Genomic DNA, 22,416 nt, shown 5'->3' with positions numbered 1-22,416 from the left:
ATTCAGTGCTAAAAATTGAGTCATCAAAACAAAAATATGTAGAGGAATCTTAAATGCATATTACTAAGTGAAAGAATCTGATCTGAAAATGTTACATACAGTATTATTCAACTGCTACTTTTAAAAATATTCTAAACAGTCAAATGGATCAAATATCTATATTCCTAACATCTTTCAAAGTACCATTTAAAAGATTACTTTCTAGGAAAAATGTCTTTCTAGGAAAAAATTATGTCATCCAGTAAAGAACTACTTCAACCATTGACTAACTTGAACACTGCAACAGGCTCAAAATCTCAAAAAAATGTCTCCAATATACTGGATGCCTGCAGAAAAAGAAGAAAAGAAAAAGTGACAATTTTCTATCTTATATACTATTCTTACCCTAAGATTATAACATTACCTCAACTTTCTTCTAGTGGATTTATGGACCTGTCCTATCTTCCTGTCTCTGACCCTTGTTTGGCCTCTGCTTTCCACCTGTTAACACCAGAAATTATGCAAAGCCTAATTATTCAGCAGAGCACATCTCCCCAATCCTTGACCTTAGATTAATCTTTGTTTTAGCGAATTATCCATGTTTTATGTTTATTCTTAAAGCCTTATGATTCTAAAATCATCAATATTATATAGATGTGTGTGTGTCTATGTTGACATTGATGTTGTTGGTGTAGTTTCTAAAGTTGAATCTATCTATCTATATAAAATGGTATTATATATTATATATAGTATTATTCTATATAGACATGTTCAACTTATAAAACATTATACATGTATAAAATGTATACTATATGATATAAATATGTGTATATAATATTATATGTATAGATGATATGTTTGATTTTGGAAAACATTATATAGGTTGAACATATTTCTATGTAATATTGTACATAATATTTATAATGTGTGTGTGTGTGTGTGTGCTTGTATAAATTAAAAGCTGTCTCCCTTGGTAAACAGTTGTAATTTGGCAGTAACTGTGGGTTTCTTTAAATTTCAATATCAACACTTGTATTATTTGAAAGTTATGGCAGTGTTATATTCTTTTTTTTTTTATTGTTCAAAATATTACAGATGTCCCTTTTTCTCCCCATTGACCCGTTCCACCCTGCCCCACCCTCCTCCCCAGTCCCTCATCATACTATTGTCTGTGTCCTTGAGTTGTGCATATATGCATATAAATTCTTTGGTTAATATCTCCTCCCCAGCCTCCCACCCCCATCCTTCTCTCTGAGATTCATCAGTCTGATCCATGCTTCCATGTCATTGAATCTATTCTGTTCATCAGTTTATTAAGTTCTCTAGATTCCACATATAAGTGAGATCATGTGATGTTTGTCTTTCTCGGCCTGGCTTATTTCACTTAGCAAAATATTCTCCAGGTTTATCCATACTGTCCCAAAGGGTACGAGATTCTTCTTCTTTATAGCTGCATAGTATTCCATGGTGTAAATGTCCCACAGCTTTTTTATCCACTCATCTACTGATGGGCACTTGGGCTGTTTCCAGATCTTAGCTATTGTAAATTACTATTAACACAAGAGTGCATATATTCTTTCTGATTAGTGTTCCAGGATTCTTAGGATATATTCCTAGAAGGGGGATCACTGGGTCAAAAGGCAGCTCCATTTCTAATTTTTTGAGGAAACTCCATGCTGTTTTCCGTAGTGGCTGCACCAGTCTGCATTCCCACCAACAGTGCACCAGGGTTCCCCTTTCTCCACACCCTCGCCAGCACATGTTGTTTGTTGACCTGTTGATGGCAGCCATTCTGACAGGTGTGAAGTGATACCTCATTGTGGTTTTAAACTGCATCTCTCTGATACTTAGCAATGTTGAGCATTTTTTCATATGTCTCTTGGCCATCTGCATGTCCTCTTTGGAGAAGTGTTTATTCAGGTACTTGCCCATTTTTTAATTGGATTTTTTGTCTTCCTCTTGTTGAATTGTATGAGTTCTTTGTACACTTTGGAAATTAGCCCCTTATCAGATACATCCTTGGCAAATATGTTCTCCCATACCATGGGCTTCTTTTGTATCTTGAGGGTGATTTCTTTTTCTGTACAGAAGATTTTTAGTTTGATGTAGTCCCATTTGTTTATTTTTTCTTTTTTTCTGTTTCTCAGTGAAAATTCCACTCCATGAGATGTCTGTGACTTTACTGCCTATGTTTTCTTCCAGGATTTTTATGGTTTCGCGACTTACATTTAAGTTGCGAAAGCCTTTTATCCATTTTGAGTTTATTTTTGTGTATGGTGTAAGATGGTGTTCTAGTTTCATATTTTTGCATGTAGCTGTCCGATTTTCCCAGTGCCATTTATTGAAGAGGCTGTCTTTACTCCATTGGATGCTCTTGCCTCCTTTGTCAAATATTCACTCACCATAATGGCTTGGGTCTATTTCTGGGGCCTCTGTTCTGTTCCATAAAAGGTATCCAGATTGGAAAAGAGGAAGTGAAACTGTCATTATTTGTAGATGACATGATGTTGTACATAGAAAACCCTAAAGACTCCATCAAAGTACTATTAGATTTGATAAATGAATTCAGCAAGGTAGCTGGATACAAAATTAACATCTGGAAATCAGTGGCATTTTCATACACCAATAATGAACTCTCAAAAAGGAAAACTAAAAAAAAAAAGTACCATTTACCATTGCAACTAAAAAAAAAGATACCTAGGTATAAACTTAACCAAGGATGTAAAAGACCTCTACTCAGATAACTACAGAACACTGAAAAAAGAAATAGAGGAAGATATAAACAAGTGGAAGAATATACCATGTTCATGGATTGGAAGAATTAATATCATTAAAGTGTTATTTTTTTTTAATTTTTAGAAATTTATTATATTTTTCTTGTGCTGACTGAGAAGTGGGCATTTTTATATTTGAGTTGAAAGTGAATATTTTAAATTTTTTTCATTTAAAAATGATGTTAAATATATAACAATTCATGTTAGTTCAAAGAATTTTCTTTCTCTAACTTGTAAGAAAGTTTTTATTGAAAATTGAAGATTTTACCAAAAGGTTTTTTAATCAATTAATGAGATATTAATAATTTTTTCTCCTTTTCTTTTAATCTGGTAATGTCATATGTGACATTAAAATTTTTTCTATTAAGATTTATTTCTACCTTTGAACTAATCTCAATGCAATACTGGTATTTTATGTTTTCTTGTTCATCATTGAATTTATTTTGCTCATATTTCTATAGAGACACTTGTCTTTATATTCATGAGTGATTATGGACCTTGACTATGTTTCTTACTTCAGTCCTTTTCTGATAAGGTTGCACTGCCTTTTTTAAACGAGTGAAGTATTTCTTTCTCTTTTTCTTTTCCTTCCTTCCTCCCCTCCTTCCCTTCCCTTCCCTTCCCTTCCCTTCCCTTCCCTTCCCTTCCCTTCCCTTCCCTTCCCTTCCCTTCCCTTCCCTTCCCTTCCCTTCCCTTCCCTTCCCTTCCCTTCCCTTCCCTTCCCTTCCCTTCCCTTCCCTTCTTCTTTCTTGCCTATGAAAGGAAGAAAGATTTATCACTTGGAATTCTGCTTAAACATACCAATAAAAATCATATGAGTGTATCTAACTGCCATCTCAATTCTCTTGAGACATATTTGTGAGGCAAATACTGTACTCTGGTTTGCAAATTTGTTTGTTACAGGTCTATGAGCTAGTGATTCTGAAACTATTTCATGTGTTTTCTAAAATTGAACAAATAAGTAAACATATGGTGGTATTGGGAGACAGGTTTCTCACTGTGGTAAAAGGACTCTGAAATAAACAAAAGGCTAGATAAGAGTAACTATAGATATGCATTTATGTGAGTAATAGTACTTGCAAGTATATTTACTAGCTTTTTATTAGCTTTGTACACTGAATAAGACTAAAATCCTGGCAGCAATGAACACAACTTGCATGCTCATCTTGATATTTAAATGCCATGCTCTAATAAAATTAACCAGCATTTCTTGGAAAAGTTATTGATTTTAAGGTTATGGCAGTGAAAATAATAGATGAGCCTGAAACACCTTGAAATATCAGAAAGTAAAAAGTGCTTAAAATTATGGAGCCACATTGAAAAGACATAGAAACCAATATATTGAAAATTTTCCAAAATCTGGGACAATTTCAGCAATAAAATAAATAATAATAATAATTTAATAGAACTTATAAATGTATATGTTATACTGATATAAATAAATAATTGAATAAGTAAGCAATTCTTTACATTTCAGTTAATAAATATAGGAGAAAAATAAAAAATTTTAAATTAACTAGGTTTTAAGTATTAACATTTTCAATTACCATAATAAAATGATCAATACTAGGAATTCTTATTAAAACATTTGCAATTATCCTGCTAATGCCCATTTTTCTTTACAATATACAATCCAGGTTCACTCTGTGCGTTAATTTGTCCAGTCCCCTTACTCTTCAAATTTGTGACAGTTCCCAGTATTTTGTTGTCTTTTATTTATGAAGAATACTGGCTACTTTTTAAATATTCATTAAATTGGGTTTTTCTAATGTTTTCTCATGTTTAGAGTGAGATTATTAATTTTTAATAAGAATACTATAAAGTGATCTTGTGTTTTTCACAGTGTGGCTTATCAGGATATACATAGTATAGATAAGTTATTACTAGTGACAGTAATTTTACTCAGTTAAGATGGTGTCTTCCAGGAATCTCCCTATTTTACCTTTGTAATTAATAAGTAATTTAAAGGGAAATACAGTGAGACTGTGCAAATCATACTAATCAAATGTTAGCATGTAGTTTTATAATCCTTTACAGTAAAATTCCAATTAATAACTACAGAAGGAATAATAGAAATAGAAAATCACCGTTAGACAAACACCATAGTAATAATGACTGCAGGGTATACCAAAATCTCTGTACTTCTTTTGCAACTGTTTTATGTCTAAAATGATTCTTTATTAAAAAATTAAAAGTAATTGGAAGATTGAGTTAAATAATTTAAACATAGAGCTTAGTTGGGCAGTCTGGTGCTGTGAACAAGGGGCAAAACTTAAAGAGTGAAAACAGAGTTGAGGGAGGAGGCACAAAATAAGCAAAAACTAGGTTCAGGCATCTTAGTCTATTCTCCATGCCTCCTAACCATTCTATCATATTCCCTGTTGCATTTTTTTAAATATTTCATCCAGAAGTTTAAATATTTGACATAAATGAAAACATGCCTATACTTCTAAATTTATGCAAAAGACTTCTCTACAAAACCTGAGTTCTATCTTAGTTTTCTCATATAATAAAATGACTTAGAGACATTTATCTAATAATACATTTATTTTGAGGTATCTGAGCTGTATCATGTATCACTGTTCTTTCTTTAGCTTTGTTTGAGCTGGTTATAATGTACATGAACTTTGTTATACAGTGAATAGATAGGTTTATCAGTCTTTTCCTTTATCACTTCTGGGTTATTTATTTTGTACAAGGGGATTTTCATACCCTAAGATTATAACATTACCTCAACTTTCTTCTAGTGGATTTATAGACCTGTGCTATCTTCCTTTCTCTGACCCTTGTTTGGCCTCTGCTTTCTGCCAGTTAACACCAGAACTTATGCAAAGCCTAATTATTCAGCAGAGAACATCTCTCCAATCCTTGACCTTAGATTTATCTTTGCATCTTCTAAACAAATCTACCCTAGATTTTTTTTTTTTTCAGCATAACAGAAATACTCTCAAGGAATTTAAAATTTAAGTAACATGCCTCTTTCAAATTAATGAATTGAATATAATTTTATAATTGAATATAACCCTGGATATATCTATGTCACATTTAGAACACAGATACATTAATATTCTCTTTTACTTCCAAAACAATATTTTTCAACCTGATAAATATCACTCTTAAAGGCTTAAAGCATTATTTCTTCATTTCCTTCCTCCACCAAACAACTTGCTTCATAAGTTTTGTCCCTCCTCAGTTCATCCCTACCATCTAAGATCCATCTTCCTTATAGGTGTACAATGAGTGTTGGTTTAACTGACTTATTTTCTGCAATAATCTGTAAACTCATTTTGAATTGGAATAGTATCTTATTTGTCTCTTTATTCCCTGTGCACTGTATAGAATCTGGCATATACTAAAGGCTAAAATTGCTTCTTGAAGGTATGAAATGTTAAAGGATTTGGACATAAACTGGGTTGAATAGATGAATGACTGGACACAAAATCTGTATTTCTAAATTTATCTCCACCTTAAGATGGAAGTGTTTATGGGCCAAATTGGCATCTCCACAGACTTGTTGTGTATTCATTAACTCATAAACCACAGGTCAGAAAAACTCCCTATAGCTACTCCTTCTTTAGTGTTTCATGATTTTGCTAGAGTCATCATCATATTCAGGTTGCTCCAACTATAAACAGCACTTCCTTGTTTTCTTTTAGCTACTGGTCAGCTCTCACTTCTCATTAGTGAAAAAAAACACAAAAATATGGAGGCTAAATAACATGTTACTAAACAATGAATGGGTTAACAATGAGATAAAGGAAGAAACCAAAAGATTCCTTGAAACAAATGAAAATAAAAACACAACAACCCAAAATCTATAGGACACAGTGAACGCAGTCCTAACAGGGGAGCACATAGCATGAGAGGCCTATCTCAAGAAACAAGAAAAATCTCAAATAAGCAATCTAAGTTTACACATAAAGAGACTTGAAAACAACAACAAACAAGGCCCAAAGTGAGAAGGAAGGAAATAATAAAGAGCAGAGCAGAAATAAACAAAATAGAGTCTAAGAAACAATACCAAAGATTAATAAAACCAAGAGCTGGCTCTCTGAAAAGATAAACAAATTGACAAATCTTTAACCAGACTCATCAAGAGAAAAAGAAAGAGAACCCAAATAAATAAACTCAGAAATGAAAGAGAAGTAAAAACTAATACCAAAGAAATGCAAAGGATCATAATAACATATTATGAACAACTATGCCAACAAATTAGGCAATCTGGACAAAATAGATAAATTCCTAGAAACAAACAATCTTCCAAAACTGCATCAGAAAGAGTCAGAAAATCTGAATAGACTGATTACAACTAATGAACTTGAAATGGTAATAAAAAAAACCTCCCAATAAACAGTAGCCCTGGACTGAATGGCTTCACAGGTGAATTTTACTAAACTTTCAAGGAAGAAATAGCACCTATCCTCTTCAATCTATTCCAAAAAATTCAAAGGAAAGGAAGACTTTCAAGCTCATTTTATAAAGCCAGCATTTCCCTAATTCCAAAACCAGATAAAGATACAACAAAGAAAGAAAATCAAAGGTCAATATTCCTGATGAATACAGATGCTAAAATTCTCAACAAAATATTAGCAAACTGACAATACATTCAAAAGATCATACACCATGACCTAGTAGGATTTATTCTGGGGATGCAAGGCTGGTACAATATCTAAAAAATCAATAAACATGACATCCCATAAACAAAATGAAGGACAAAAATCACACAATCACATCAATAGATGCAGAAAAATAATTTTACAAAATCCAGCACCCATTTATGGTAAAAACTCTCAGCAAAGTGGGAATAGAGGGCAAAATGCCTCGATGTAATAAAGGCCATATCCTACAGCCAACATCATACTCAATGGTCAAAAATGAAAACCATTTCCCTTAAGATCAGGAACAACACAGGGATGCCTGCCTTCACCACTCTTATTCAACACAGTGCTGATGTCCTAGCCACAGCAAGCAGAGAGAAAGAAGAAATAAAAGGCACCCAGATTGGAAGGGAAGAAGTAAAACTATCATTATTTACTGATGACATGATGCTATGTCAAGAACCCTAAGATTTCCACCAAAAACTACTAGAATTGATAAATGAATTCCATAAAGTAGCAGGATACAATATAAATATCCAGAAATCATTTTTATGCACCAGTAATGAACTATCAGAAAATGAAACAAAGAAAACAATCCCATTTATAATAGCATCAAAGGACAAAATACCTTGGAATAAATTTAAACAAAGATGTAAAAGACCTGTCCTGTTATTATGTAATATATGTGTCCTATCCACATACTATCAATACTAGCATGTAATCAGCTTTATGACAAAGCCTACCCTTTATGTTTCCCCAAATTATCAATCTTCTTGTTCTATAAGATTTACCATATTATTTACTAGACCCACTCAAATGGGTTATTCTATCATATTTTAAAAATTGTCAATTAAATTTTTTTCTATTTTCACATATTTAAAACAAGCTCCTAGAATGCAGCAAACATTTCCTAAAAAAATATTTAAATATTTTATATCTCTTCCTGAACAAGAATCATGTACTGTGCCCAGTCAACAACACTGACAAAGTTCTCTGCATTTGCCAGTAACTACAGCGCTTAATTTTTAACTTGATGTCTAAATTGCCTCTTCACCTCTGTGCCTAGCAAATATTCAGCCGCAGCAGAGCAGTGGGTGAAAGAACTCTGCCATGGTGTCTAAGAAATGGATTTCTGTGGTTCTGCTGCTGCAGTTCTGCTTTACGGGCTCTGGCTTCTGTGGGAAGGTCCTGGTGTGGCCCTGTGACATGAGCCATTGGCTCAACCTAAAGGTTATTCTGGAGAAGCTCACAGAAAGGGGACATGAGGTGACTGTATTGGTTCCTTCAAACTCTATCATCATTGACTACAAAAAGCCTTCCACACTGAACTTCGAGGTGATCCCTATGGCTCATGAGGGAGAGGATGCTGCAAATAAACTAAATGACTTCTTAGACTTAGCTACTAATGTCATGCCAACATTGTCACGCTGGCAGTCAGCAAGAAAAATGCAAGAATTTCTTTTTCAACTAACTGGACATTTAAAATTTCTGTGTGAGAGTGCAGTCTACAACCAGTCGATCATGAAGAAACTCCGGGAAACCAACTACGATGTAATGGTTATAGACCCTGTGGTGCCCTGTGGAGAGCTGATTGCTGAGTTGCTGGAAGTCCCTTTTGTGTATACACTGAGGTTTTTTATGGGTGGCACTGTGGAGAAATACTGTGGGAAACTCCCAGCTCCACCTTCCTATGTGCCTGTTGTCATGGGGGGACTACCAGACAGAATGACCTTCCTGGAAAGAGTAAAAAACTTAATGCTTTCCTTTTTCTTTGACTTCTGGCTTCAGCCATATGACATTCAAGTTTGGGACCAGTTTTACAGTGAAGCATTAGGTAAGAAGTTATGCTTTTCATTCTTAAGAGGTTTAAGAAAAGTCTAGGAAAATGAAAAGACAATATTTTAAAACTTTAGTTTCTACTTCAAAGTCTATAATTTATAGCAATAAACTCATCAGTATTAACCGGGAAGGGAAAGTGAGAAATATCTTGCTGTGGTTACTTTTTCTTTTTTTTAAAATATATCTTTATTGATTTCAGAGAGAGGAAAGGAGAGGGAGAGAGAGCGATAGAAACATCAATGATGAGAGAGTCATTGATTAAACCCACAACCCGGGCATGTGCCCTGACCAAGAATCGAACCCCGATCGCCTGGATCCCAGGCAGATGCTCAACCGCTGAGCCATGCCCGGCCGGGCTTTGGTTACTTTTTCTTTACAGTCATCTAATCATTTTGTAAAGTATTTTTGATACTTAATAGATTGCTATCAAAACAAAATATAAAACATACTAATTAATGTCAATCCAAATATATACTTGTATTTGTATACCATTAAAAAACTAAACACTAAAGTGCTGAGGGAATCACATTTAGATGGTAGACATAAAATTTCCAACACAATATTCCTCGCATGTTATTTCCCCTGAAGACCTTCCAGTCAGACAAGATGTGGAGATGAAAGACAGTGATATTGATCATCCGTCCTTTGTAGACCTAAGCTAATGTATGTGTTTGTCTTAGTTTTTAACAAAGAGGTTTAGAAAGTTTAAACTTTTTAAAGTATAAAATGCTTATAGAATAAGGATATAAAAAAAGCTTTTTATTGTTTTCAATTTTTTGATCTTTTGCAATAACACTTAGCTTACAACAAACATATTGTACAGCTGTACAAAAATATTTTCTTTTTAAAAAATATGTTTTTATTGATTTTTAGAGAGAGAGGAAGGGGAAGGAACAGAGAGATAGAAACATCAATGAGAGAGAAACATCATCAATTGGCTCCCCAGCCAGCATGGCTCAGTGGTTGAGGGTCAACCCAGGAACCAACAGGTTACAGTTCAATTCCTGGTCGGAGCACATGCCTGGGTTGTGGCTTGATCCCCAGCAGAAAGCATGCAGGAGGCAGCCATCAGTGATGACTCTCTCATCATTGATGTTTCTCTCTCTCTCTCTCTCTCTCTCTCTCCCTTCCTCTCTCTGAAATCAATAAAGATTATATATATTTAAATCCCAATCAAAGGTCCAGGAAGTTATTACATGGATATTAGCAAACTGATTCTAAAGTTTAATGGAGAGGCAAAATATTCCAAATAGCCAGCACAATACTTAAGGAGAAAAAGTTGGAAGATGAATATAATTCAATTTCATGACATACTATAAAGCTACAGTAATCAAGACATTGCTATATTAGCAGAAGAATAGATGAATAGGTCAAAGAAACAGAAGAGATCTATGGAATAGAGATCTACACAAGATAGTCAATGGATCTTTGTAAAAAAATAAAGGCAATACAATAGATATACTTTTTTCAAAAGTAGGGCTGGAACGACTGGATATCTACATGCAAAAATAAATAAATCTAGACACAAACATTTTAAGCTTCACAAAATTTAACTCAAAAATAGATTATCCATATAAATGTAAAATTCAAAATTATAGAACTCTTAGAAGATAACATAGGAGATAACCTAGATGATCTTGGGTATGGTGAGGACTTTTTAGATACATCAAAAATACAATCCATGAAAGGCAATGGATAAGCTAGACTTTGTTAAAATTTAAAAACTCTGTTTTGTGAAAGACAGTGTCAAGAAAATGAAAAGATAAGACACAAACTGGGAGATAGTATTTGCAAAAGACATGTCTGATAAAGGACTGTTATTCAAGATATTTTAATACAACTCTTAAAACTCAACAAGAAAACATAAAACCTGATTTTAAAATGGGCCAAAGACATTAACAGATACCTCGCCAAAGATGATATATAGTTGTCAAATAACTAAGCATATAAAAAATGGTCCATATTATTTTTCATGAGGAAAATGCTCATTTAAACAATGAGATACAACTACACATCTATTAGGATGACCAACATGTGGAATGCATACAACACCCAATGCTGATGAGTTGTGGAACAAAGACTTTCATTTTTCATGAGTAGAAATGGTAAGTGGTACAACCACTTTAGAGGACAGGAGATTTCTTACAAAATTAAACATACTCTTACCATACTATCATGCGTCTTGGTATTTACCCAAAGGAGCTGAGAACTTGTGTTCACACAAAAATTTGCACATGTATGGTTATAGCAACTTTATGCATAATTGCCAAAACACCGGTATATGGGAAATGTCTTGACCTTCCAAAAAACTGTTTTAAAAATATAATTTTATTTATTTATAAGTGAATATAAATGTATTGTAAAGTGTTAAATTTTAAACAGTGTTTCAGAAATTGTACAAATTTGTTTTCTCTCATGCTTTTCAAAAGAAATTAATGACTTAAGGAGCCTAGAAAAGTTATCTGTCGGTATCAACCCAGCTAATGACCTACCTCTGAGAAATTGGTAACTGTCTCCCACTGAAAATTTCACCTGTATATATATCACTACATGAGGCATTTTGCCATAAATCCAAGCTACCTCTAAGAATTCTTTAAAAAGTCATTTCAGTAGATTCGCATGTAGGATTAAAATAGTACATTCAAACAATAAAAATATTGACATAATAACTCAAATGTAGCAGCCCATTTATTAATTGCATGTTATTTACATAATTCTCCACTGTGTTCATAACTTATTTGTGTACTATAATTATGGGGGAAAGGTTGATGGTGAATTTTAATTCTATATTTTTGTTTCATAATTCCTCAGTATGGCATTTAAAATGTCCTATGATACTATTTATGAAGTTCTGCATACTTTTGCTCAGTTTCATTCTCTTCACTTTTGATTGACTTTATATTTGATACTGTGCATCACTGCTTCAGATACAGAATTTTAGTGAATACGCTATGTCTTTCTTAAAATGTGATCTATAGGCTATACACAATAATTTCACCTAGAGAGCTGATAATAAAGGCAGGATGTCACACAAATAGAATAAGAATTCTAAAGGACATAAACATTTTGGCATGGAAGCTGTGAGGTGGTGTTCTTTTATCCAATCTCTCCCAACTTCAAGCTGAGTGTTTTCTGTGTATAAAACATATTTTCTGTGTATAAAAATGGTTGACTTGGTCATTTGCAAATACTCCTCCACAAATCTCCTAAAATTAATACTTAGAATCTGTCCCTTTCAAGAAACATCACTTAAAGGCAACACTAAAATAAATGTGTGATATCGGTAATGTGTATTTCACATTCTAAAGGGGATCATATTGGACATGAATGACTCAGGGAGTTCTTACTGAGAAAAAAAAGAATGAATCGATTGAAGTTGATTGGATTTGACTCAGGAAAGTAAGGTAAACTTATAATTGTGGAATTCTTCAACAATATGAATGAATGAGCTGGAAGGTAGAAATGTATTCCTGATAGGAAATTAGAAAACTATTGAGAGGTGATTTGGTGCTAATATGATGGGATAATCTATCATCTGCCACTTAATTGGAAGGAAACAATGAGTACTAAATTCATCAGTACTTGGAGTGGTGGTTAAATTTTTTTATTTCATTTTTGTGAATTAATTTATTCATTCTTATTTTATTATATGAAATTTATTTTATTGAATGTATTATTGTATACATTACTGTTTCACTACCAAATGTTACCTCTCCCTCCCCCCCCCGCTTTCCTTATTACTTTAAATTTCCCTTCCTTTCAAAATCTAGACATAATAAGCAATCTAGAAGACCTAGATTTTTTTTCCTTAATAGCACATCAGAATATTAGTGGTACATTTATTTTCCTAACAAACATATATGCTAATAACATCCACCCAACTTTCTTTACTTTCTCCAGGAAGACCCACTACATTATGTGAGACTATGGGGAAAGCAGAAATTTGGCTAATGAGGACATATTGGGATTTTGAATTTCCTCGCCCGTACCTACCTAATTTTGAGTTTGTAGGAGGATTGCATTGTAAACCAGCCAAACCGTTACCTAAGGTAAGTCTATTTTAGTGGATGATTTTTTGTACCTTATGATAAAAATTCTGAATTTCCTCTAAAGTTTACAGCCTTAATAACAGAGATGTGCTGTTGGGTATCTTCAGTTTGCTACTCCAAGTCAATTTTCTAAGTCATAGGGTCTCTTATGAGTGAGACTACCTTTTTAAAATTACTTTACTTTGATATTTAAGCTGAAGAATGAAGTGATTTAAGGAACATATTGAAGAGTGTGTCTATAGTGTGGGTACTAGATTGAAGGGACAGGAAACTAAAGACTTGAAAGTCACTAAGGAGACTGCTGTAGTCATTCTAACAAGCATGATGGAATTATAAATAGGGGCACTTACTATGGTCGTTTGAGTGATAAAGAGACTCTCATGAGAACCGTTGGGTAGATTCCACAGGATTTGGTGAGTAGAAGGAATATTTTTATGAGCTTGCAAACAACTCTATTGGTTCATAAAATTAAGCCTTGGGAGTAACAGTTTCATGTACCATGGGAAGACCTATCTCTTATTATCTATTCATTTGGAACAATGGTTTGACTCCATGCCTTTATTTATAATCACTTATTATATATTTAAGCCATAGTTCTCAGAAACATTTTTTTTCTCTTAAAGAAACTAGATGGTTCTGTGTGGTAGGATACAGAATGTCTCCAATACTTCTCTGGACCCTGCCTATTTAGAAATGTAGGGGGAAATTTTTCCTTGTGATCCTGTACTTTTATAATAGAGAGGATTTTATCTCTACAGGAAATGGAAGAATTTGTCCAAAGTTCAGGTGAACATGGTGTCGTGGTGTTTTCTCTGGGGTCAATGGTCAAAAACCTCACAGATGAAAAAGCCAATATCATTGCCTCAGCCCTTGCTCGGATTCCACAGAAGGTCAGTACAACCTATGATCCTAGTAAGCAGCCACTTTGCCAATTGGAGAGAAGGTGTGGCTAATAAAAAGTTGAAATTCATTATACATTAGCATTACTGGCACCACTTTTAAAATAAAAATTTCTCAAAACATTAAAATGTTGTATTGGGGCCCATTTGATCTTTTGCCTACTGAGCCTTTGCAATACTATGGAAGTACATCTTTTTATAAAGTTATTTCCAAGGAAATGGAGATAAAAACATTAAGATCCTAATAACTTCTTACTATTTGAAATTTTATGACCTGCACTGACTGACTACTCCTAAAAGTTCTCAAGTGTGTTAGCTCCAAGGTCCAGGAAAAGAGAGAGGTTATACATAGAGAGGAATCATGCTCAAGGATATACTTTATATCTCTAGGTTTTATTAAGACTCTATCAAAGTAGAGTTGCTCTAGAAGCCTATCTTTCTAAATTGATTTTCTACAGTTAAAAAACAAAGAAAAATCCTCAGATTATTGTCAAGCAATATATATTTTCTAATTTGTGATACTCAATTGACTTTAATTTTGTTGTCATTATAATTTTAGATTTCTACTCTTTATATATACTCTGCTAACCTAAAGAAATTAAAGGCCAAAGTGAGAGGCAACAAGTGTTTGAGGTCAAAAAAGAATTGCAATTCTGGGAAGCACTGATTCAGGCAGAAACGCAAGTGTGTTCTGGTTAGAAGGTGAAGGTGAAGATTACTTATGAAAAGGAAAGGGGAATAATTACATAAACAAAAGGAATAAATTTCTGTTGATGTTAATAAGCCAGGGGAGGGATTTCTATAGGTGCAAATAATCTAAGTGACTCTTTAGCTATAAGCAGTAGTGATAACGTTAAAGAATATCTTTAATTTTCAGGTCGGTGCTCAGGATGTCTGCTTCCTTGTTAATTCTGCAAACAATTGTTTGGAATATAATGTTGCTCTCAGCCCAGTCTAAAGGTTATTTTGCCTAGTTTAAACCTTCAAAATGTTTGAAGAGTAAGACATGCAAGGCCTTGCTCTGAAATGGCAGCTTTGACTCCATTTTGAAGTGGCTCATTTATTTTTTTATTTTTTCTAATCCTCACCTGAGGATATGCTCATTAATTTGAGAGAGTGGGAGAGAGAGGGGGAGAAAAAGAGAGATGAGAACAGTGAACATCGATCGGCTGCCTTTTGTACATTCCCTGATTGGGGATGGAACTACATATGCTCCCTGACCAGGAACAGAAGCCACAACAGGACAATGCTCCAACCAACTGAGCCACACTGGCCAGGCCCATTTATATTACTTTTCACATGAAATATCCAAGGACTCTATATTTGCATATTAGTTAAAACTCTGTAATGACCTGTATACTAATCAGGCCTGTTAAAACTTTGGATTTTTATTTCTAAAAACCTTTTATTTTTATTTCTAACAAACTTTCCTGTTAAGAGTTTGCCACCTATTAGTATATAATCTGGAATTTGTCTTATAGAGTCCCCCAAAAGAAAAATTATGTAATGAAAGATTAACATCCTAAATAGAATATTATTTAATGAAATATCTCATCCTTCCTCCAAAACTATAAAAAGAAAGATTAAAAAAAGGAAGAAGGAAAGGGAAAGAAAAAGAAAGGAAGGAAAGAAGACAGGAAGGAAGGAGGACGGGAGGGAGGGAGGGAGGGAGGGAGGGAGGGAGGGAGGGAGGGAGGGAGGGAGGGAGGGAGGGAGGAAGGAAATACAATCAATCAACCAAAAACCTGACAATAAAAATCTAAAACTAATTATATTTTTGGAAAATATTACATTTGAAACTTGAGAGCTAGAATGGCTTCCTGACAAGAGAGTTTACGTAGCATTTATGTTTGTTTTAAAGCTTTTTAATCCCTAACTCTGGTTCACTAAACTAGTCTTACTTATTTCCTATTTCTTCACTTACAATCTTACTCCCCAAAGTTTTTAAGTGATAAACATCACTTTTAAGTGATAATAATATACATAAGCTATTAGTACAAGCTCTTTCACAACAGGTAGATGTAAATGTCCTACTGTATCTCTCAATGTTTGCAAACTACCCCTTTTGTATATTCGTCTCAAATATCACATAGAGTGGGCTACATGATTTTTAAATAACTCTACAGCCCTAAAATTTCTTGATTTTGTGTTTTTACTTGCAAAATTAATGCACTGTTTCCCACAGGTTTTGTGGAGATACAAAGGAAAGAAACCGGCCACATTGGGAGCCAATACTCGGCTCTATGACTGGATACCCCAGAATGACCTTCTTGGTAAGACTGAGGGGGAAAGCTATATAGTTGGGTGAGGAACAAGTTCAGTAACTGATAGCAACTAAATTCAATCAACATTTAATTTAAAATTTTCACATTTTACACATTTCACATTTAAAATTTCCAATTCTAAAGCAGGTATAATTAAAGAATTGACCATTTATAAATTCCTGCTTCCTCTGGTTCACAAAGGAGAATCTTCAGTTAAGACTCTCGTGACTTTTCAAAGTTCAATCTCAACTCAAGTGTCACCTCCTCAGTACAGTCTTTCCAGATAATGCTGAGAGAGTTAATTTACCATTTCCTGAGACCACAGTTTTCTGAGATAGTAATGACCCCTGTGTTCAGCTTCTGTAGAAAATACTGTGTTCTTCATTGATTTAGCCTGTAGTTTTCTCCATCTCACTCTGAAATTCTGTTAACATATTATAATGAAATCCTCCTCTGTTTCTCACTCAACCCTCAAACTAGGTCATCCCAAAGCAAAAGCTTTTATCACTCATGGTGGAACAAATGGAATCTATGAAGGTATTTATCATGGGGTCCCTATGGTGGGAGTTCCCATGTTTGCTGATCAGCATGATAACATTGCTCACATGAAGGCCAAAGGAGCGGCTGTGGAGGTGAACATAAACACAATGACAAGTGCAGATTTGCATGATGCCTTGAAAACAGTCATTAATGAACCTTCGTAAGTATTACTTCTTTAAAAGGTTTATCATTGATTATATTACCCATCATATTCAAGAATGCCCAATGTATCATGTATATGTACTTGGTGTACCTTTAAATAATAACCAAAGTATGACTAATATAAAAACCACTCTATTATTTCATTCCCCAAATAAATGAAATGATTTGTTAAAATTCCAAAAAACCCTCAGATTTCAAATATCTACCAACTACTGTGATGCCATAATGGTTAGGGGCTCAAATTCTAGCCAGATATTTCTACTTACCTTGAAAACTCAGATTCCATCTCCTTGCCATTTCTAAAATTACTCTAGTACCTTCATCTAATTTTGACCTTGCCAATAAAGACACAAATACACAAGTGTGTGCAATTGAGGAATCTCAGACTGCAAAAATGACTCATGGATGTTGATTACCAATTTCCTGTGCCTGTCATTTTGTTTGTTTGTTTTGTCTTTGTTTTTTATTTTTGTTTTTTGTTGTGTGTGTTTTTTATTGTTCAAAATATTACAGATGTCCCCTTTTTTCCCCATTGACCCCTTCCACCCCTCACCTACTCCCCACCCCAGGCCTTAACCACACTATTGTCTGTGTCCATGGGTTATGCATATATGCATAAAAATTCTTTGGTTAATCTCTCCCCATCTACTCACCCATCCCCACCTTCCCTCTGAGATTCATCAGTCTATGCCATGCTTCTATGTTACTGAATCTATTTTGTTCATCAGTTTATTATGTTCTGATGCTTATGGACTTTTTAATGGATATTTTCCCACAATATATGGGTTAGCCACAATCTTGGCTTTAGAACGGTCCTTAAAATCACACTTCAAACAATAATATTAAGATTACTTCTTGAGAAAATTAGGCTTATTCCTTTTTTATATGTTTACATTTGATCACATTGTGTCAAAAATGTATTTCTTCCAAACCATCCCCTTTACAGCTCTGAAAATGCTATGCAATCAGCAAAGTTCATGTCACAGCAAGAATGAAATATTTCCTCAACACATCTATGGCCTTTGCATAATATAATATGTTATGCAAAGGTATCATATACTTACCTTCAATGAAAACAAAAGCTCTAATTTCTGTCTATGTCTGTATCTACCAGTTATAAAGAGAATGCTATAAGGTTATCAAGGATTCACCATGATCAACCTATAAAGCCCTTGGATCGAGCAGTCTTCTGGATCGAGTTTGTCATGCGCCACAAAGGAGCTAAACACCTTCGGCCAGCTGCTCACAACCTCACCTGGTTCCAGTACCACTCTTTGGATGTGATTGGGTTCCTACTGGCCTGTGCAGCATCTGCTATAATTTTGGTCACAAATTGTTGTCTGTTTTCTTGTCGAAAATTTGGTAAAACAGGAAAGAAGAAAAAGAGGGAATAGATCATTCTAAGGGTGGTAAAAGTCTGCATGGGAAATCCTGTTCAGTTTAGCCACAATGACCTTAATGAAAACATATCATCTTCATCATGTTTTCAAAATTCCTGTTCCTCTACCTTAGCCTGCAGATAAATCCTACAGTTTGGCAATACCATTAAGTAGTGAGTAGGTGCCACTCTTCCTTTGCCTTTTGCCAGATGGTTTACCCTCTTCCTCTCATTTTCCTAATACAGGGACACTAAGAGTTTTATGTACATTCTATGCATAATATCAAAATTTTCTTTATTTTTAACCCTAAGTGATATGCTGACTAACAATATGCTAAATCCTGGGGAACACACAAGATGTGAGCTACATTTGATGGATGTAGGAAACATGGAAGAATAAAATTCTCAAGTTTCCCTAGAACAAATCAGGGAAACATCATAGAAGATTAGTATGTTAGAAGAATAGTATTTTTTTTCCATAAAAATAAGTCCTTCTGCTTGCCCAATGTTTCTGGGGTCAGAGCTATCCATTGAACACATGCATAATCATGGCTTGTGTTCCACCTTTAGTCAACAAGTATTCTTGGGTGCCTTCAAGTGCAAGTGTCTGGGTACTGCCTTCAAACAAAAGAGATCAATTAGTCATTACTTTTTCTCAAGGATAGAGAATGTAGCAATATGTTAAAGGTAAACAGGTCACTTTTAGAGGAAATAACAATTCAAAACATAGAAAAAAATTAGTAATTTTATGAAAATTTTAATTAACAGTACAATTAATAAAAAAGTTAAATGTGAATTCATTATATTTAAAAATCACTAATGCTCATAATCTATAATTACTATAATCAAAGGCTTAGTTTTCTGTCAATAATACAAACATTTACTTGGAATGTAAGATCATTATATTATTTTTCAGTCTCTATCATCTACAAATTTAAATTCATAAATTAATTGTTATACCAAGAAAATAATATATTAGCAGATCCCCTGACCAAAAATGTTATAGTAAATATTTATGCAAAATACTAATTAAAGGCAAATGTTCATATTTGAATCAGCTTTGCATTAATTTAACAAATAGAATAAAAATTGAACTTTCTTTATATCCATTACAAACTTAATAACATGTTTAATTAAAGATTTAATTTCAGTGTTTGATGTATAATTAAGGAGATAAATGACATCCATTGTTTATTGATAATTTTGACATACTTATTCATTTCAATATTGTGTATTAAAAATTGCTTCCAATTTTAAAATAACTGTATCATAAAAGCATATAAGTATTTCTTCTTGATATGTTCATTACTGAAAATGCAAATAAATTCTACAATTTTTTTGTGAAGACTAAAATGTACTTATTATAAGTTAACATTTTTAAAGGGTGATTCATATTGATGTATTTTGACTTTTACAGTTTTATTATGTTTTGAGAATAACTGCTTATTTTTGCTCTATGCCCAGTTTATTTTCTGCAACTAGAATGCAGTGAATGCCTATGATCCTATGAGAAGTAGGCTGATTATCCATAGTGCTGAGCTCTACGCAAATCCAGGCATCCATTTGGTTTCTGATACAAGCCACCATTAAATAGGGAACTTGCTTGTGCTCAATAACCACTGTTCACATAATATTTCCCCTCCTGCTCTCTGATTATCTGCAGATTTCTTTCTTTTCCTGAATATCACCAGAAGTCAGCTGGCAAAAATTCCTGGGTGATAACAGTTTCATTAGTTAGTGTAACTTCAGCATATACATAAAAAGAAAAAAAGTCTTAGAATGGATTTTTCCTTACCAGTCATTCATAAAACTAGTCAGATGAGGAAACTTTCATCCTTAACAAAGCAGAAACCATGTGCCATCAACCAGAGTACTTTGCACAATTCTTACATCCTCAGAATTCACAGATGCTCAGGAGCCTGGATTTAATACTTTAATTTATTTTGTTCATATACATTCCACGTGCCCCTTATCCTATGGCAGCATCTCCTCTAGTCAGGTTTCTTTACCTGGCAAGATGATCCAAATCTTCATCCATTCCAAATCAATGTGATAATATATATTATCTGAATGATTTATCACAGCTTTCCATTTACCTTTACTATTGGACATCAGAGTATTAAGTAGTAATCTGCTGGATATGAGACGTAATTTTGCCTATATTTTATCATGTGTCAGCGGCCTAGTTTATCTTTGGTATTTTGGATCTATCACCACAGCCAGAAGAGGAACACAACAGAAGAGCTCGAAGTAATCAAGAAGCATTCACAGGTTCTAATCTAAGTAAATTGTGGCCATGTCTCTAGGTGGAATCATTCCTCTCTTGAAAATGCAGCCTCAAACTGCCTGGCTCCAGGATATAATGAACAAACTTGTCTAAGGGAAATGGTGATTCATACTTGTCAGGGGACCCATTCTCTTTCAATCCCTTGAACTCTGAACCCATGTATTCAAACCAAAATACTGAAGGCATCGTATATCAGGCCATGATTTCAAGCATACACTGAATCCTTTAATACAGCACCTAAAATACGTAGGGAATTGTCTCAGCTAAAACCCTGAGAAGCTTTCATTAGCTAATGGGGAACTTGATAAAGTCAGCAAACTGTATGGACATTAGGTTTTCTTGCTTTTTTTGTGTGGCTATAAATATGTTTTCTGGTCATACACATATTGATATCAATAGCATGATTTTTACTAAGACTTCATACCCATCGTTGGTTTGTGAGGCTGGTTAAAATACTACAGAGAGTGGGGGTGAGGTAGGAGATATTTGTTATTTAGAAATTTAACTACTTCTATGGAGATAACAGATGCATCCTCTCAGATGGAAGGTGACCAGTGCAATCTTCTACCTTCTGGCTGTCTAGAACCCTAGGGAGTGATGCCATATTGAGAAGCAAGTGGGGAGATATATTAACAGATTGAAGATATAACAGCTGAAGTAGCCAGATAAGCCTTAGTGAGGTGAATTCAATGTTCTGCACTCTTGTATCGTTTCCATCCCATTCTCCATTGCTCCTCTGTACATGAGTTTTATGATCAAATTCTGGAAAGTAGGAAAAACAGTGTCATACACAGAACTACTCATCCAGAACACCTTATTGTTGAGACAGTTGTCTGTAGCATTTGGTTTCTGGAGAAAATTCACATTGGATATGGAGATCTGTGCAAATTTTCATAATCTATGTGAATTCCAAAATAATCCTACTCCAGGTCTTCTTGCCTTTAATCTTCCCTGTAATTCTTCCCAAGTCTTTGACCAACCAATCAATTCATTAGTCACTGCCCATGAGTCTGCAGATCTGCAAAGAAAGCCATTCTCCTCATAATTCTGTCAATGTTTGTTTTATAGAGTTTAAGGTGGTAATAGCTTCATTTACATAAAATTATATAATTTCCAAATGAATGAAAAATTTTGCTATTATTTTTCATTGACTTATTTTTGGTAATGCTTTTTTTGAGTTAAAATCAATTATTTTCTAATATCAGTAGAACAACATCTGCATCCTTTTGTTAAGTATCATATTTTTCATATATTTACTTTAAAATGTTTACATGTATTAATGTTTTAGATATTCTCTTTTTAGTCAGAATATAACTAGACTTTTATAAATTAACTGTTTATCTTTATTTTCTAAGCACAAAATTTTAATTTATTTTGTGTACCTGAAAACTAGTATATTTCATTTTCAATATTTTTCATAGATTTTCAGTTTTTCTAATCATATTTCCCCAGTTTTCTTTTGCTCCTCACATCTAAAAAGATGTTTTTTCTTTTGCTGTGCTTTCTTTTTGTTTTTTCTTCTACTTATTTGGAAGTTACACACTGTACTAATATTTAGGTGTGTCTCTTTTAACCAGTACATGACTGAATTTTTATAATCTAATATAAGTTTTACTTGAGAATTTTTATCCACTTATATTTGTTAGT

General features: G+C 33.7%; 1 protein-coding gene across 1 annotated transcript in view; it reads left to right on the top strand.

Annotated features, from left to right (window-relative positions):
- The first annotated feature begins 5,687 nt into the window (after positions 1 to 5,687).
- Positions 5,688 to 22,416, top strand: part of LOC308563468 (uncharacterized protein) — a 33,945-nt gene continuing 17,216 nt past the window's right edge. Inside the window, exons 1-6 of the mRNA XM_081150605.1 lie at positions 5,688 to 9,185; positions 13,091 to 13,239; positions 13,998 to 14,129; positions 16,324 to 16,411; positions 16,883 to 17,102; positions 18,219 to 18,494. Coding sequence (XP_081006731.1) covers positions 8,462 to 9,185; positions 13,091 to 13,239; positions 13,998 to 14,129; positions 16,324 to 16,411; positions 16,883 to 17,102; positions 18,219 to 18,494 — 1,589 coding nt within the window. The 5' untranslated portion in view covers positions 5,688 to 8,461. The remainder of the gene's footprint in view (positions 9,186 to 13,090; positions 13,240 to 13,997; positions 14,130 to 16,323; positions 16,412 to 16,882; positions 17,103 to 18,218; positions 18,495 to 22,416) is intronic.

This window comes from Miniopterus schreibersii (assembly GCF_964146895.1).
Source record: "Miniopterus schreibersii genome assembly, chromosome: 1".
Taxonomy (NCBI): domain Eukaryota; kingdom Metazoa; phylum Chordata; class Mammalia; order Chiroptera; family Miniopteridae; genus Miniopterus; species Miniopterus schreibersii.
Note: the sequence above shows the minus strand (reverse complement) of the source record. Positions and strands in the feature narration are given on the sequence as shown.